At 48.5% G+C, this 17,699-nt stretch overlaps 1 protein-coding gene across 2 annotated transcripts in view; it reads left to right on the top strand.

Annotated features, from left to right (window-relative positions):
* The window catches only part of MAP3K9 (mitogen-activated protein kinase kinase kinase 9), an 88,014-nt gene extending 78,754 nt beyond the window's left edge, over positions 1-9,260 (top strand). For both annotated transcript variants that reach the window (XM_055538484.1, XM_055538485.1), the window contains one exon: positions 1,010-9,260. In XM_055538484.1, coding sequence (XP_055394459.1) covers positions 1,010-1,494 — 485 coding nt within the window. In that variant the 3' untranslated portion in view covers positions 1,495-9,260. The remainder of the gene's footprint in view (positions 1-1,009) is intronic.
* Positions 9,261-17,699: the final 8,439 nt, after the last annotated feature.

Raw genomic sequence — 17,699 nt, 5'->3', positions numbered from 1 at the left:
CACACCCTGTCCTTCTCTGGCTGACATCTGAGACACCTGAGCATACACTCTCACTCCCGCCCCATCCCTTGCTCCCTAGAAGACCTCAATCTGACATAAAAACTACCTGAAATCCCATAGGAGAGGATGGCGTGGCAATACCCTTTCAGTGAGACTCGAATATGAGTGACAGCCGTACTTTACTATTCAGCTTTCCCTTCTCCTGCTCAGATTTTTTTGTTAAAATCATACAGGTGGCCTCTTTGGAAAAAGAGACCCCCAGATTACTAGTCTTTAGGTTTCTGATGCATTGGAGAAGGCAATGGCAACCCACTCCAGTGTTCTTGCCTGGAGAATCCCAGGGACGGGGGAGCCTGGCGGGCTGCCGTCTGTGGGGTCACACAGAGTCAGACACAACTGAAGCGACTTGGCAGCAGCAGCAGCAGCAGCAGGTTTCTGATACCTGCTTTATCCTTGTCGAGCATGCTAAGTCGCTTCAGTCATGTCTGACTCTGTGCAACTGTATGGACCATAGCACACCAGGCTCCTCTGCCCACGGGATTCTCCAGGCAAGAATACTGGAGGGGGTTGCCATGCCCTCCTCCAGGGGATCTTCCTGACCCAGGGATTGAATCTGTGTCTTATGTCTCCTGCATTGGCAGGCGGGTTCTTTACAATGAGCGCCACCTGGGAAGCCCTTGTTCTTGTCACATGTTTATTAAGTGGATGAACTGAGAATGAAAGACATTTCCTTAAGTTGTTTCATTACAGATATGACCTCATGTGTCCCATTATTATAAGATACAGGGACCATGGTCTGTACCCTGGATATGGTCTGTAGTTCACTGTTACACCCCAGTGCCAGCCAACACACTGCATGACACAGAGTAGGTGCTCATTTCTCAAGTTATCCTAGGTGGTCAGGGCCATGGTCCGTGGGGCAGGGTGGGGGGTGGTGGCGGTTGGGGCGGGGAGTAAGTGGCGTGTGTGGTCTGTCATCTGATACCTCTCCCTTTGTCTCTTGGACCAGGAATGTTGAAAACCCCCAGCCCCAGCCGAGACCCAGGTGAATTCCCCCGTCTCCCTGACCCCAATGTGGTCTTTCCCCCGACCCCAAGGCGCTGGAACACCCAGCAGGACTCTACCTTGGAGAGACCCAAGACCCTGGAGTTTCTGCCTCGGCCACGTCCTTCGGCCAACCGGCAACGGCTGGACCCATGGTGGTTTGTGTCCCCCAGCCACGCCCGTAGCGCCTCCCCAGCCAACAGCTCCAGCACAGAGACACCCAGCAACCTGGACTCCTGCTTGGCCAGCAGCAGCAGCACCGTGGAGGACCGGCCAGGCCTGCCAGCTCTGCTCCCCTTCCAGGCGGGGCCGCTGCCACCCACCGAGCGGACGCTTCTGGACCTGGATGCGGAGGGCCAGAGTCAGGACAGCACTGTGCCGCTGTGCAGAGCTGAACTGAACACACACAGGCCTGCCCCTTATGAGATCCAGCAAGAGTTCTGGTCTTAGCACGCAAAGGGTTGAGGGTGGGCAAGGGGGGACGCAGGAGGAGACGGGGAGGGGAGCTGGCTGGCACAGCCCTTTCTCAGAATTGGACCCCCCTGAGCCTCCCGCCCTACTTCTTGCACTGATAATGCACTTTGAAGATGGAAGGGATGGAAGCAGGGCCCCTTCAGAGGGCTTCTCACCCTGCAGGGCCCTTCTCCCTAGGTCCGCTGGAGGGGTTGTGGCCATCAGCTCTGGCTGTGTGGGGGAGGGAGGGGTGCGTGCATGTCCCCCACCCTCCACAGTCTTCTCGCCTTCAGGGTGACTCTGCAGAGTCACTCAGCCGAATCTGCCTGCTGCTCCCTCTCTTCAGCCCCCAGGGGGTGCCCTCCTGGGGTCCCTCTGTTAGCCCTGAGTTCAGCCTTCCCACACACCCAGTACTGGATGTTCTCTGATTGATTTTGCTCCTCTTCCATGTGCTTTCCTGACACTCATGAATGAGAATCTCGTTTGGTGTGAGATGTGAGCTTTTCTGCGTCCTAAGCCCTATGGTGCCGGCTGGAGAACGAAAGGCAGAGTGCCCCCTCGTTGGGCACAGAAATTGAGGGAGCTGGGACCGCCTGCTGCACTTCCGTGCACCCCACTTCTTTATTTGAGCCTCCCAGTGGTACGGGACCTGCCTTCGTGAGAACTGGAAGGAGGAGGGAGTTAGGAAACAGTCGAGTTGCAGTAAAGAGGGTCACAGAGTCTGTCTGTCCTCGTTTCTTTTATAAACACTCAAAGAAGGGCAGAAACCAGCACATGTTGACAGCACCCATCTCCTGCCTGGGGGTCCAGACGTGGTCAGACCCGGTTCTGAATCAAATATGCACTCATCCCAGGAATTGCCTGGGGAGGCTCAATCTCTGGTGTCAGTTCTGAAACCAGAGACAAAGTTCCTGTGTTTGCCCCTTTTGTCATCTGATCTGTATGTGTCTTCCCTTGCCTTGATCTGCCCTCCAGTCCCTGGAATTAGTGGATCTGGGGTTACATGTTTGGTGGGGAGGTATCTCTACCATGCACAGAATAGCATGTAGAATCGGGTCCTAGACACTGGGAGTTGGAGCCATGGGGCTTCCTGCTTGCCCGTCATCATTCTGCAATGCCCATAAAGTCAAACGAGCCCTTAGTTCCTTATGTGAATGGATGTGGTGGGTGACGATATCTGTAAGGTGCCCTGTGAGCCCCTCATGTACCCTCATCTTCAAGTCCGAGTGTTGGAGACCGACCAGGGCTTCTTGTCTCTGTGCACAGGTAGCCCCTGCTGCTGGGCCCCAGACCGTGAGTTGGATAGGAAGGAACAGAGGCCAATCCTGGCTTTTCTGGAATTCATTTCCTTGGCTTGAATGTTGAGCTTCTGGAGCTTTCTCACATGGGTCTCCTCCCTTCCTCTTACCCTCAGGCTCCCAAGGCGAGTGTGAACAGTTGTCTTTGAGTGGGGATAACGACAGGAGTCCTTAGTTCACGCTCCTCCCGACCCAAGACTCTCTGTGTCACTCCCCTGTCGTTTATCCTGGCTGTTTCTCTGCAGACTTTGGAGGCCCGCCTGCAGGTTCCTTGCGTTTGCTGCCCGGGTGCAGGACAGGAGAACAGCGATGTTGGCACAAGTGATGGATTTGGTCACTGCTCTCTCTGTGACTATGCTAGAAGTCCTGCCCTGAGGATGGCAAAATGAGTGACCTTGGTTTTCAAGTTGTTCCTTGTTTTAGAAGCCCACTGGCAGGCACTTAGGTTCAAGGGCCCCACCTACTTTTGGGCAGGGAGGCACTGTTGGTTCTGTTGCCCAGGGTTCTACTGTTGCATCTCCTTTCTCTCTGTTTCTTTGTTCAGCGAAGACAGTCCAAAGGAGATGATTTTTGCCCCCGACCCCACTCCTTGGCTGGGGGGGGTGGGTACTTGAATCCCATCAGCTCAGCCAACCAAGTGACTGCTCTTCATTCTCAGATGGCCTGTGCCCTTTCTGAGGGCTCTCCATGGCCCCAGGCCCTAAGCCACCTTCACATCTCTAAACCCTTGGCCCCAGTCTCTGGTCTTCTGGTGGGTGCAGCCTACAGTGTAGTCCAGAACACCCTGGCTCTGGCCAGCGCTCTGGAATGAGGCAAGGAGTCTTTGCTTATTTTCTGGTTTTTGTCGTTTTGTCTAGAGTAAACCCTTGCCACTGGGTGACAGCTGGAACCCGTCTCCTCCTCATCCACCTAGGGGATGACAAGGGAAGGTGGGGGTTCTACTGTGGGAGGAGCTATACCTACAAGAGGCAGAAGCAGGGTTATTACGAAGATGCTTCTGTGGGCTTCCATGATGATGGGAGGCCTTTCCATCTCAGTTCCTTCAGACTGGGTCTCAGAGGGGCCCCCATCTGCCACTCCCTCTCTCTGGGGCAAGGCTTGGGTGGGATAGGATCCTATAGAATAAGGTTTGGGTTGCCCCCCTTTTCCCTTTCCTCAGACACTTTCCACTGCTCTTGGCGGGTGCTCCTTCATGGAAGATGGTAATGGAAAACAGATACTGCTCTCTGCCCCTCTGGCTTCTTCAGTTCGTTCCACTGATTCTACATAGGATTGTCCTCTGTCCTTGAGGATCCAGGTCACTGCCAGGGGCTGAATAGATGTCCCAGTTATTTCCATATGTTATGTCTAAGAGGCTTTGAAGGAGGCTCTTAGCTTCACATCCTTTAGTATCGGGAGAGTCTATTGTGATGATGATGGTGATGGTACCTGACATTTGGATGACTCAGGATAGGGCTAACCCTTCCTCCTAACCTTTACAAAAGTACGTTATTTGCCTTCTACCTTTGATATACTTGGTGGTAGAGAAGGGGAACGGAGAAGGCAATGGCAGCCCACTCCAGTGTTCTTGCCGGGAGAATCCCAGGGATGGGGGAGCCTGGTGGGTTGCCGTCTGTGGGGTTGCACGGAGTCGGACACGACAGAAGCAACTTAGCAGCAGTAGCAGCAGAGAAGGAGAAGTGCTTAAAGATGAAGATCCAAGTGAAGAGAAGTTAATAAGCTGCTTGGACCGATTGCTGAGTTGGGCACCCGGCTCTAGGACTGAAGGCATTGGCTCTGTTCTCTGTTCTGCTTTTGCTGTCTGACCTTGGACTTGTCTCTTAGTCCCTCTCAGGTTTCCTTCCTGTAAGAGCAACTGTCACCTGCTCCCCTCACAAGGGCAAAAAAGCGTGCATCAGAGCAGGTCCGAGAAGCCCATGGCTCCCGGCCAGCACACAGGACAAACTGCTGAAGTTGACGGTGCGGTCCCCACCACCTTTGCCTCTAGGGGACTTGCCTACTTCCTCTGGCTTCTGGAAGAGGCAAGATTTGGAGTTGGCCTAATGACTAATGAGGACCGTGGTCAGGCACGTGCTCTTCTGCTGTATTTATATGGCACCTGGTGTTTAGAAGCATCACTCCTAATTCCCCCGCTTAAGTTGTTAGGCTGATCATCCTACCATGAGTGTCTTATGGAGCAGGAAGTGGGAGACAGGGAGCTGGAAGCAGCACCAAAATGATGATTTAGGGCCTCTCGTTTCTTTGAGTCATTTCCCAGAGTCTGATGTGTTTTGAGGCTGGAGTCAGGCCACTTCCTGAAACTATCTTTAGGAAAGGGTCTGCTAGCCCATGGGACACATGTCATGGTGGGGGCTTCATCACAAGACTGCTTTTCCCTTAGACCACAGGTGCTCAGGACACAAGTCACCCCAAGAGCATCTAGGCCTGATACCGTGTCAGCATTCTTGCTTACAGCACCCCGTGGGAGACTCCTTCCCGCCCCCTCCCCTAGAAGGAAGGAACCCCATCTTGAGCATTCCTAACTCTTCAAAGTACAGAGCAGCGGGTATTAAAGGACAGCTGTGAGTGGTACCTGCAGGGTTGGTATGTCCATGCGGGTGTGGCAGGCCCCTCTGTAAATGCAGACCCTTGACCATTTCCACACGTGTCTCATTTAGCCCACCTCTTTGACTCAGGTGTGTGAAGGCAGGTCAGAAACACTGTTGTCTCTTAAAGAATTTCGGGGAGAGGGAAGGTGCTGCTGCTTCTGTAGTGCCAGGCTCTTGCGAGGTCTCTGCCGGAGACTGTGGACTGGGGTTGGGGGAAAGCCGCCCATGGTGCCTTGTAAGGGAACAGGCGGCAGGAAACTGGTGATCAGAGCTACCCACCCACTAGTGTGATGTCGCACACGTCTCTCCCTCTCTCTGGATCTCTGAGCCCAGCTGTGAGCCCAGGGTGATGCTGCCTTCCCCACCTGTAGCCCGAGACCCTTCTAGCTTGAAAGTCTGTAGGTCCCAGGGCCCCTGGTCCAGCACTGATAAGCCTCCCCTGGCTGGGTTGCTTCCCTTTGTGGAGGACTGTGTGTGTGTGTGTGTGTGTGTGTTTGAAAGTCAAATATTGGCACTCTCGTGTGGTTTGATTGACTAGACCACCTGCTTCTCTCCTTGGCTTCAGGCCTGAGATGCCTACTTGTCAAGTCACAGCTATTATGAGGAACACATTCCCAAATGTCTCTCTTTGGTCAGACGTATCATTATTTTCTTAGATCAGGAATTCAAATGAGTAAAACTCCACATCAGAAGGGGAAACCCTCTACTGCTTCCAGGGAGGCCTCATTCCCTGGCTCTGCCCTGGCCTTGCTGCCCAGCACCCACCACCGCAGTCACTGGCATTGGAAGGGCAGGAGGCAGAAACTGGAGTCCTGGCTGATTAAGGCTAATTAACAGGGTGGGGGGGTGGGGTAGGTGTCTAATTAGCCTGACCTGGCCCTGCGCTTCTAGTTGGCCCTATGGCCTGGGTGAGCCTCACATTTGCTTATTTTCCGTTTGTCCCACTGCACTATTGACAGGCTTCACTCCTCCTTTGTCCATTTCAGATCTTGGGCCCTAGGGAGCACCCTGGCCTCCAGAGGCTGCTCAGGGAGCTGTGATTTCTTCTTCTGAAGGTTGGGCTACTCCATGATCTGGAGCCAGTAGGACTGGTCCTTCCTGATTCTTCTTGGCTGTGGTTCTCTGCATCTCCCGCCCATGGCCTGGCTTTGGGTCTTTCACTCATGACCACAGCTGGAAATAGAGAGGTGTTGTCTCAGGGCCCAGCTGTTGGCAGAGCCAGGAGCTTGTCTACTCCTGTCTTTGTTTCTTTTGGAAACAGAGTTGCCTTTCCCCTGACCCAGTCTCCCTCCTGACTGGTCTGATCCACCCTCCCTGCAAACACCCACAATCTAGTTTTTCCCACCTGATGGGCAGGCGTGAATCTGGCAACTAGATAGGAGTCTCAGGACGGACACCAGAGTACAGTGCCAGAGGTTCAGAGACAGGCCTTTCCTGTTGATTGTGTTGGGTGGACGTCCAGGAAATCAGAACCCAGAGGTCAGATTGGTTTACCTAGAGGGGTCCTGGTGGATGATGGCCCCACAGAGATAGTGGTCTTTCTCTACACTTCCTGAAGTGTAAAACCAAGTTTCATAAGTATTGGGTTAGCCAAAAAGCTAGTTAGGGTTTTTCCATAAAATACAGAAAATGTGAACAAACTTTCTGGCCAGTCCAATAACCTGTTGCCTGTGTTCCTGAAATCCTTCACATCTAACTACTTGCTTTGAGAGATATGACATTTAAAAAATTTTTTGATTTTATGTTCATCATGAATTTTTCATTAATTTCAATTTTTGAAAGTACTGCTTTGAAATATGATTCATCTGGATAGCAGAGGGTTGTTTTGGTGTTTTTTGTGACCCCCTTAAATTTTACATCCAAGGCGAATTGCCCCACCTTATCCTGGCCTCAGCTCTGTTTGCCCCTCACCTGAACACGCTGAGGGCAGACCTGTGAGGTAGGCTTGGGTCTTTTCTGGTCTTCCTTCCTTTCAGGTTCTGAGTTGGGTGGTGACCCTGGAAGTGTCTGCATAGGAATGTGTTGACTTAACAGCAGTGAGACACCGAGGGCAGTTTTCAGCCTTGGCCCTGTGGCTGGGGTGACTTTTCCTGGATGTCCCCTAGCTGCCTGTCAGCCTCTCTGAAACCCTGAGGCCGCTTAGAGGAGGGCATGTGTAAAGGGAAGGGATTATAGTGGGAAGGATGCTTTCGAGTCTCCATCTGAAAACTCTAGGACATCTCTGAACCTGCAAAGAAGTGAATAAACCGTTTTCCCAGTTCCAGAAAGGACCAAAATGGACAGAGGCATTTTTACTCTCTTCCATAGGCACTCCACTGCCTGGCGCTCAGTGACCTTCATAATGTCAGCCATCACGTCACCTCCATCGGTATCCTTTTCGCTACTGTTATTATTCTCTGTCATCTTTATTTTATTCTCATCATTTATCTTTCCCTCCAGTTCCAGAGGCCACGCTGGCTATGGCTCTTTGCTTCATCACTGTCAGAATGAGGCATGGGTTCATCCTGGTCTGGGTGTGAGGACTAATAATAAATTATGTGAAACCATTATATTTCTTCTAGATGAGTGGTGCTGTCCTGAAAGTGTATATTTTTTCTTTTCTTTTCTTTCTTTTTGACTCACTTACCCTGGGGGTGGGGTGGGAGTATATTACCTCCAGCTAAGAATGTGGAAACCGAGGCTCAGATGGTTATAGGCCCAAGGTCACACAGCTAGGAAGGAGTGTTGCTGATCTGTTGGCTCCAAAGTCATCTCTTGTTTTCTCCTGAGCACATTTTAGGCCACTGTTTAGACACTCTGGGGTAAAGTCAGCCTAGCTTAGGTCCACCATGGCTCTGAGATGGTTCTCTATCCAAGGAGGAGTTGTCCTGTGACCAATCTACCACCAGCCTCTGAGACTGGAGACACCCAACAGGGCTTGCAATCTCCCTGGAGCTCAGTTGACCTCCTCTCTGCGCCTGCTACTTCTTCTCCATCGTTTCCTCTTGATGATTGTTCAGGGGGTGTTGAATATGTCAATTGCGTAGCTCTTCTCCCAGGATCACCAAAAGCCTGTGGGCTCTCGCTTCTTTTTCCAGCCCACAGGTGCCCCATGACTGACCACTCTTTACCGCAGCTTCGACCCACATCCCTCTGGGTCTCTCAAATTTGGAAGCCTTATTGTAGCTCCTCTTGCGAACTTGAAATCAGGCTTTTGTCTTTTTATTGTATCATCACATGCCCTTGTTACCCAGTTGTGGCAAAGAAGGAAGGTGATGAACTTGTCCACTTCTTCCTCTAATCTTCCTTACTACCCACGCTAAACACACACACTCATGCTCACACAGTCACACTCTCACACTCACACACATGTTCACACACACATACACACAGATTTAGTCTGAGACTGTATCAGTATTTTCTAGGGAGGTTAAGGAAAGGAGCTGGAGATGGGTTTTATTTTACTCACAGAAAATCTTTCTTTGGGATTTTCCTCCCCATTAGAGCCTTTGAGTCTGGGTAAAATGGAAGTTCACATACCCCCCTGGTCTTGTTCCTTTGTGTGTAGCTCCTAATTTTCATTCCCAGGCCTTCCCTGCTCCAGCGTCCTGTCCATGTGTGCTGACCCTGTGTCCTTGAATTCCCATTTTGCTTTGGGATTTAAGTTATTGTAATTTGTCAACAATATTTAAAAATAGAAAAGTCCTGAAGGAAACTTATCAGGTTCTTTTCTTTGGCTTTTTTTTTTTTTCAAGGTACTGTAAATTGTTAACTAGGGATGCCAAGCAGGCTTGGTTCAATGGCTAAACCTCTTATCGTATTACAGCGTAAGGCTGATCTCAGCCTGGTCTCACCACCAGAGCACACACAGACTTGAATAAAACTGTTACAATCATGACTTTTGGTTTGCCGTGGTGCTTTGTAAACTTGTTCTTTCCTCTCTTTTCTTCGTAAGTACACAAGATGTCCAAGTAACTGACTGTTTCTTGACGACTGCCATATATAGGGATAAAATAATGGGAGAGAGGGGTAGATATGGTGCAGGAAAGAGGAGGTAGGTGAGGAACCTCCTTGAAGATTCTAGAGACCCCCAACTGGACCACGGAGGCCCACCAACAGGTGCCTACCGAAACAGTTCAATCTCTTTGCACAGCTGACTTTGCCCAGGTAGTGAATTTTGGCTTTCAGAACTCCTAGCAAGGATGTGCTCTCTCACCCCATATCAGTGTCCACCCTGATGTTCCTGGTGAAGCTAGGAATGCGGCTGAGAGGACAAACACCAGAGGAACCGTGCATTTGTGGACAAGGTTTGCCAGCCGTGAGTCATGGGCTCCTTGTGGTCTTGATACTCTGAATGGCACTTGCCAGCTGTGTGACCTTGGGCAAGCCGCTTAATCTCTCTGCGTCTCTTCTGGAGCAAGCTCACCACAAAGCAGCCTTTGTGCTCACTTTTTGTGACTGTGCTTTGGGTGAGGCTGAGGGTGAAAGCAGAAGAATTTTGTTTGGGGCCATTCTTTAGTCCACTGTTTCTCATCACTCAGCTGCATGTGGAAAAGTGGCTTTTGAACTTCCATGTTGACCCGCTCACGCTTTAACACCTCGACCTTCACTCACTCCATACCTCTGAGCCCCTTTCTCTGCTCCCTGGGGAAGGTGTCCGGGGTGACTGCTAGATGCTTAGACTGTGAGGAGAAAGATGACCTTGTGCTGAACTTCAAAGCTGATTTGACCAGGGCCATATGACCTTTGTCAGGCTGACTGGGCAAAGATGAAAAATTGACTCAACTTGTTCAAAAAAATGCTATGAGAGACATATGTATATAAATTGTTCCAGGTTTCTGCAGAGCAGTTTGATCTTGTGGCATTAATTCTATAACATGGACTCAGAAATTTCGTTTAGTAACACAACTAGCTGCAGTGTGCCAAGCCTTGCACTGTCTTGACCTGCATTATTTCATTTACAACATCTCAGCATCCTAAGAGTAGATCCCATTATTCTCTCCATTTTATACTGAGAAAAATGAAGACTGAAGTCCAGGAACAGGCCCAAGGCCACAGAACTATCAAACAGTGCAGCTGGGCTTTGTCTGACTCTAGCCTCTGCTTTCATATCATAAGAATGAGTCAGATGCAGGCAAAGACTTGTTTACAAGTCATCTCAGTGTTATTTACAGGAGGCTTCTACTGACTACAAATGACCCAAACAAGATTTTAGGGGTCTACTTCTACCCTCTTCCTCCATCAACATGGAATCTAAGAATATGAGAGCATGTTTCTAATTACAAATTTAAAACAGTCTAAATGCCTGGCAATGGGGCTGCTTAAACTTTCCATCTCTGCAAGGCATTTATTGAATATCTTTGTGCCAGGTGCCAGCTGGACACTGGAGATCTACAGCGTGTTCAGATACAGGCCAGTTCTGCAAGACTTCATGGTCTGCTAGAAGAGACTGAAATATACAGACACCTGTTTAAGGTGGTCAGTGTTATGATGGTGCTACAGGAGCACCAGGGATTGGCATTAGCCTGAGCTGGGGCTTCACAGACCTCTCCGAGGTGGTGACATCTGAGTTGAGTCTTACGGGATGGTGGAGCACAAACGCATGAGATGGCTTCCTCTCATAGCAAGCAGTACATGCCTGTCTCTTTCTTGTGGGAAAGTGACCCCAGGTGATACCGCACAATAGGTTCTGATTTTACGATTCAACCATGTGTGAGGTTATGTAGCCATTAAAATCAGATTGTTCAAGAATAATTAAGAAAATAGGGAAGCATTCAAAAGTTTAAAGGCAGGATACCAAAAGCTTCAAAAATAACTTGATCCCAATACACAAAATATACTTCCTTTCCTTTCCATCTTTTAAGAAAATTCCCTTTGATCAGTTCAGTTCAGTTGCTCAGTCGTGTCCGACTCTTTGCCACCCCATGAATCGCAGCACGCCAGGCCTCCCTGTCCATCACCAACTCCCGAAGTTCACCCAAACTCACATCCATCGAGTCGGTGATGCCATCCAGCCATCTCATCCTCTGTCGTCCCCTTCTCCTCCTGCCCCCAATCCCTCCCAGCATCAGAGTCTTTTCCAATGAGTCAACTCTTCACATGAGGTGGCCAAAGTACTGGAGTTTCAGCTTTGGCATCATTCCCTCCAAAGAACACCCAGGGCTGATCTCCTTTAGAATGGACTGATTGGATTTCCTTGCAGTCCAAGGGACTCTCAAGAGTCTTCTCCAACACCACAGTTCAAAAGCATCAATTCTTTGGCACTCAGCTTTCTTCACAGTTGAACTCTCACATCCATACGTGACCACTGGAAAAGCCATAGCCTCGACTAGACAGACCTTTGTTGGCAAAGTAATGTCTCTGCTTTTGAATATGCTATCTAGGCTGGTCATAACTTTTCTTCCAAGGAGTAAGCGTCTTTTAATTTCATGGCTACAGTCCCTTTGATAAGCATAAGTAAAAGATGGAAAGACAGTTGGTTATTGATGTCTCTATGGAGAGGTATTATGGATAACCTAAAAATGTTCTTTACTTTCAAAACTTTTAAGGCCTTTTTCAAAGAATATATGTTCGTTTTATAGTCAACAAAACAATGATGACTGTAGCAGTTTGGGGGTGCTTCCTCATGATCCCAGGGGTCTCTGCAGATGTTCCACAGGTCCCTTGCTTTGAGGCTGACCCCCTTGTGCCAAGCAACACAGCACAGTAACTGCAGAAGCCCTGTTCTTGGAAGATGAAATTGGTGCTGGGCCCAGCCAGGGCTAGCTTCCCATTCCAAATGGTATCTCTTCTCTTCCTTACCCCTTTCCTCATCATTTCCTCCCAATGGAGAGATGGTGCTGGACTGGTGAGCCACCTGCAAAACGCAAGCAAAACCTGGTGAGAAAACATGAAGAAAGTCCTAAGAGAGAAGGTACATGGAGGCCTTCAACAGGGCATAGCTGGTTAGGAGTGTCTGGCTGTGGATGGGCCTGTCATGCTGTCCTAGGTTTGCAACACATAGACACACCCCTCCATGAAAGGAACTGGGCTGGGCCAAGGTACACCACACCCTGTTCAGTTGATGATGGAATGTGCTTCATTCAAGGCTGGGATGTGCTAATCCTCTGAGCCCTCCAGTCCCCACCCAATCTAGTCTGACCAGCTCAAGTTGGAGAACACGTTCTGGGGTAGGGGCATGGGGTGGTGGTGGTGAAGAGTCGGCTTCTGCACTCTGCCCTGCCCCTCCTCTCAGAGGCTGGTCACACTGCAGCTACCCAACTGGGAGGGTCTCTTGTGCAGTCTCAATGGCAGGCACTGGAGACTTCCTTGTGAAAGGGGTAAGAGGGATCAGCCCTAGCAAATATGTTCACAAAATACAGGTCTGATCATGTTACACCCTAAGGTCTGGGCAAGAGAAGATTCACATTCTTTAGCATGGCCTTGAGGGCCCTTCACCATCTGGTCCCAATCTTCCTTCCCAAACTCCTACCTTCACCATCTGGTCCCAACCTTCCCAAACTCCTACCACACTGTTCCTGCCCCAGGCCATCCCCATACCTAAGATGCTACCCTTCTCTGCTACCTGTAAGATTTGATCTTCCAGGAACATAGACCTACTGTTAGAAAACCATTCTCCTTTGTATGAGCATGAAACCATACAACTTAGATAGGACTTGAACCCATGGGCCAGAACTCCAACCTGGCCAGAACTCAGACTGGGACTTGAACCAAGTGTCTTCTAATTGCAATCACACACTTGGTCTCAGGACTTAATGATTAGCTCAGGTTCTTGGCTTAAAACCCAATATTCAAAAAACTAAAATCATGGCATCTCTTCCCATCACTTCATGGCAAATTGATGGGGAAAAAATGGAAACAGTGACAGACTTTATTTTCTTGGGATCCAAAATCTGTGCGGATGGTGACTGCAGCCATGAAATTAAAAGACACTTGCTCCTTGGAAGAAAAGCTATGACACGCATAGACAGCATATTAAAAAGTAGAGACATCACTTTGCTGACAAAACTCCATCTAGTCAAAGCTATGGTTTTTCCAGCAGTCATATACGGATGTGAGAAAAGGCTAAGCACCAAAGAATTGATACTTTTGAACTGTGGTGCTGGAGAAGACTCTTGAGAATCCCTTGGAAAGCAAGGAAATCAAATTGTTACAGGAGGGAAAGGGGCCAGGCACAACTTTTGAAAGAATAACATAGCCCAAGGACACAACATAAACTGATTAGAATTAAATGGATCCAAGATGGCAGACAAATCAACTTTGATAAGACCTCCATCCTCAATCAACAAGTTAAATAATACACCCAGAAGCATCACGAATAGCAAGAGTTCCAAAGAATAGCAAGGAGAGATAAGAAAGCCTTCCTCAGAGATCATTGCAAAGAAATAGAGGGAAAACAACAGAATGGGAAAGACTAGAGATCTCTTCAAGCAAATTAGAGATACCAAGGGAACATTTCATGCAAAGATGGGCTCGATAAAGGACAGAAATGGTATAGACTTAACAGAAGCAGAAGATATTAAGAAGAGGTGGCAAGAAGACACAGAACTGTACAAAAAAGATCTTCACGACCAAGATAATCACGATGGTGTGATCACTCATCTAGAGCCAGACATCCTGGAATGTGAAGTCAAGTGGGCCTTAGAAAGCATCACTACGAACAAAGCTAGTGGAGGTGATGGAATTCCAGTTGAGCTATTTCAAATCCTGAAAGATGATGCTGTGAAAGTGCTGAACTCAATATGCCAGCAAATTTGGAAAACTCAGCAGTGGCCACAGGACTGGAAAAGGTCAGTTTTCATTCCAATCCCAAAGAAAGGCAATCCCAAAGAATGCTCAAACTACCATACAATTGCACTCATCTCACACGCTAGTAAAGGAATGCTCAAAATTCTCTAAGCCAGGCTTCAGCAATATGTGAACCGTGAACTTCCAGATGTTCAAGCTGGTTTTAGAAAAGGCAGAGGAACCAGAGATGAAATTGCCAACATCCGCTGGATCATGGAAAAAGCAAGAGAGTTCCAGAAAAACATCTATTTCTGCTTTATTGACTATGCCAAAGCCTTTGGCTGTGTGGATCACAAGAAACTGTGGAAAATTCTGAAAGAGATGGGAATACCAGACCACCTGACCTGCCTTTTGAGAAACCTATACGCAGGTCAGGAAGCAACAGTTACTGGACATGGATCAACAGACTGGTTCCAAATAGGAAAAGGAGTACATCAAGGCTGTATATTGTCACCCTGCTTATTTAACTTATATGCAGAGTACATCATGAGAAATGCTGGACTGGAAGAAACACAAACTGGAATCAAGATTTCTGGGAGAAATATCAATAACCTCAGATATGCAGATGACACCACCCTTATGGCAGAAAGTGAAGAGGAACTCAAAAGCCTCTTGATGAAGGTGAAAGAGGAGAGTGAAAAAGTTGGCTTAAAGCTCAACATTCAGAAAACTAATATTATGGCATCTGGTCTCATCACTTCATGGCAGATGGATGGAGAAACAGTGGAAACAGTGTCAGACTTTATTTTTCTGGGCTCCAAAATCACTGCAGATGGTGACTGCAGCCATGAAATTAAAAGACGCTTACTCCTTGGAAGGAAAGTTATGACCAACCTAGACAGCATATTAAAAAGCAGAGACATTACTTTGCCAACAAAGGTCCATCTAGTCAAGGCTATGGTCTTTCCAGTAGTCATGTATGGATGTGAGAGTTGAACTGTGAAGAAAGCTGAGCGCCGAAGAACTGATGCTTTTGAACTGTGGTGTTGGAGAAGATTCTTTAGAGTCCCCTGGACTGCAAGGAGATCCAACCAGTCCATCTTAAAGGAGATCAGTCCTGGGTGTTCATTGGAAGGACTGATGCTGAAGCTGAAACTCGAATACTTTGGCTACCTCATGCAAAGAGTTGACTCATTGGAAAAGACCCTAATGCTGGGAGGGATTAGGGGCAGGAGGAGAAGGGGACAACAGAGGATGAGATGGCTGGTGGCATCACTGACTCGATGGACATGAGTTTGGGTGAACTCCGGGAGTTGGTGATGAACAGGGAGGCCTGGCATGCTGCAATTCATGGGGTGGCAAAGAGTCAGACACGACTGAGTGACTGAACTGAACTGAACTGAGGCGATATGAAAGTTCCAAGGCACTGTGAAAAGACCAAGGAGTGGACAGTGGCCCAATTCCTGGAAATCTTCACCCTGTAGACTAAACAACGATGTACAACTTGAGAGTTATGAGTTAAGTTTTATTTGGGGCAAAAAGAAGACTGCGGCCTGGAGACAGCATCTCAGATAGCTCTGAGACACTGCCCCAAAGCAGCAGTGGGGGAAAGTCAATATATAAGGTTTGGGTGAAGGGGGAGTTCAATACCATGAAACACTCTTTTTGAAAACAATTTTACAAAAGGTTTTTTGTTAGTCATGAGGGTCTGATATCACCATGAAGGGATTTGGTGCTTCTCTAGATATGAGGAGTTGCAAGGATGGAGATCATAAAATCTGCTCCTAAAAACATCCAGCTATCTAAAGACCTGTCCCACCAGATTCCCTGGAGCGCAGAGTGCCTCACTCCACCCTGAGCTCCCTCAGGGGTTGTTGAAGGTGAACAGTTATAGCAGCAGGGGTTCAACCTCAGTAGAGGCAGATGGCAAACACCTTTGTTGTTGAGTGATTGGCAATGCTCTTGGTAAGTGCCAATTTGTAGTTGACAACCCTTTCCCAAAAATAGTTGGAATAATCCTCCCACTCATTAACATATGAAATTACCCAGCCTATAAACACTAACTGCACCACATTCCGTGGCTGCACTTGCCCTCTGCGATGGCCCACACTCAGTCTGTGGAGTGGGTTTCTCTCTGCATCTAAATAAATCTATTTCTTACCTATCACTTTTTCTCTCACTGAATTCTTTCTTGGATGAGACATCAAGAACCTGAGCTTCAGTAGGTTCTGAAACCAGGTGGTATGGGTTTTGGTTGGGTTTGAGTCCCAGCCACATGGGTTCAAGTCCCAGTCTGAAATAAATGGTTTCAAAACAAATCAGTCCTAAAGGAAATCAACCCTGAATATTCATTGGAAGGACTGATGCTGAAGCTGAAGCTTCAATCCTTTGGCCACCTGATGTGAAGAGCCAACTCATTGGAAAAGACCCTGATGCTGGGCAGGAAGAGAAGGGAGTGACAGAGGATGAGATGGTTGGGTAGCATCATCAAATCAATGGACTTGAGTTTGAGCAAACTCTGGGAGATAGTGAAGGACAGGGAATCCTGGCGTGCTCTAGTCCATGGGGTCGAAAAGAGTCAGACATGACTGAGTGACTGAACAACAACAGGATCTTGATGTCTCGATGCAAACGAGAGACTAAGTGATAGGCAAGAAGCGGATTTATTTAGAGTTCCATAGACAGAATACAGTCCATCAAAGGCAAGAGCAGGGACTTATGTGGTGGTCCAGTAGTTAAGACTCTGCACTCCCAATGCAGGGACCCAGGTTCAGGCTATGGTCAGAGAAGCAGAACATGCTACGACTAAGAGTTTGCACACTACAACTAAAGACCCCGCATGCCGCAAGCAAGACTGAAGATCCTGAGTGCTGCAGCTAAGAACCGGTGCAGCCGAATAAATACATACTTAAGAAAAAAAAAAAAAAAGGCAAGAGCAACCCCAGGGTGTGGAGTGAGTGCAGCCAAAGTGGAAACACTCCACAAACAGAGGGTGGGCCATCTCAGGAGAGAGGCCCCCAAATACAGTGTGGTTCATTTTTATAGGGTGGGTAATTTCATAGGCTAATGAATGGGAGGATTATCCCAACTATTATGGAGAAGGGGTGGAGATTTTCAGAAACTGGGCCACCGCCCACTTTTTGACCTTTTATGGTGGGACTCACAACTGTCATGGTACCTGTGGGTGTGGCATTTACCATGCTACTGTATTGCATGAGATTCAGGGTTGACTGGAAGTCAGATCTTGGATCTATTTGGCTCTGGTCAATTTTTGTCATGTCCTATGGCTCTGTCATTCTCTTAAAGGTTGTATGCTGCCCCCTTGCCTCCTGTTTCAAGCAGACACTCTGCTACCTACCCAGGTGTCAAAGTTGCCTGTAATTTAATTAAGTGGCTGACAAATTAAGTGGTCAAATTTGGGTTGGGGAGGCAAGGGAGAATTGAGCTAGAGAAAGAGGAAAAGATAAGAAAGGAAGAGAGGCTGGATTCTGCCCCTAGAAGCTCACAGTCTCTGTGGTGATGCCAAATACGCCAGGATGCACTGGAGAAGCATACAGTGGGACTCCTGCAGATAAAGACAGGCCAGTCCTGAGGTTCATGGTTAGTGGGG

Source organism: Bubalus kerabau, chromosome 10 (genome assembly GCF_029407905.1).
Source record: "Bubalus kerabau isolate K-KA32 ecotype Philippines breed swamp buffalo chromosome 10, PCC_UOA_SB_1v2, whole genome shotgun sequence".
Taxonomy (NCBI): domain Eukaryota; kingdom Metazoa; phylum Chordata; class Mammalia; order Artiodactyla; family Bovidae; genus Bubalus; species Bubalus kerabau.
Note: the sequence above shows the minus strand (reverse complement) of the source record. Positions and strands in the feature narration are given on the sequence as shown.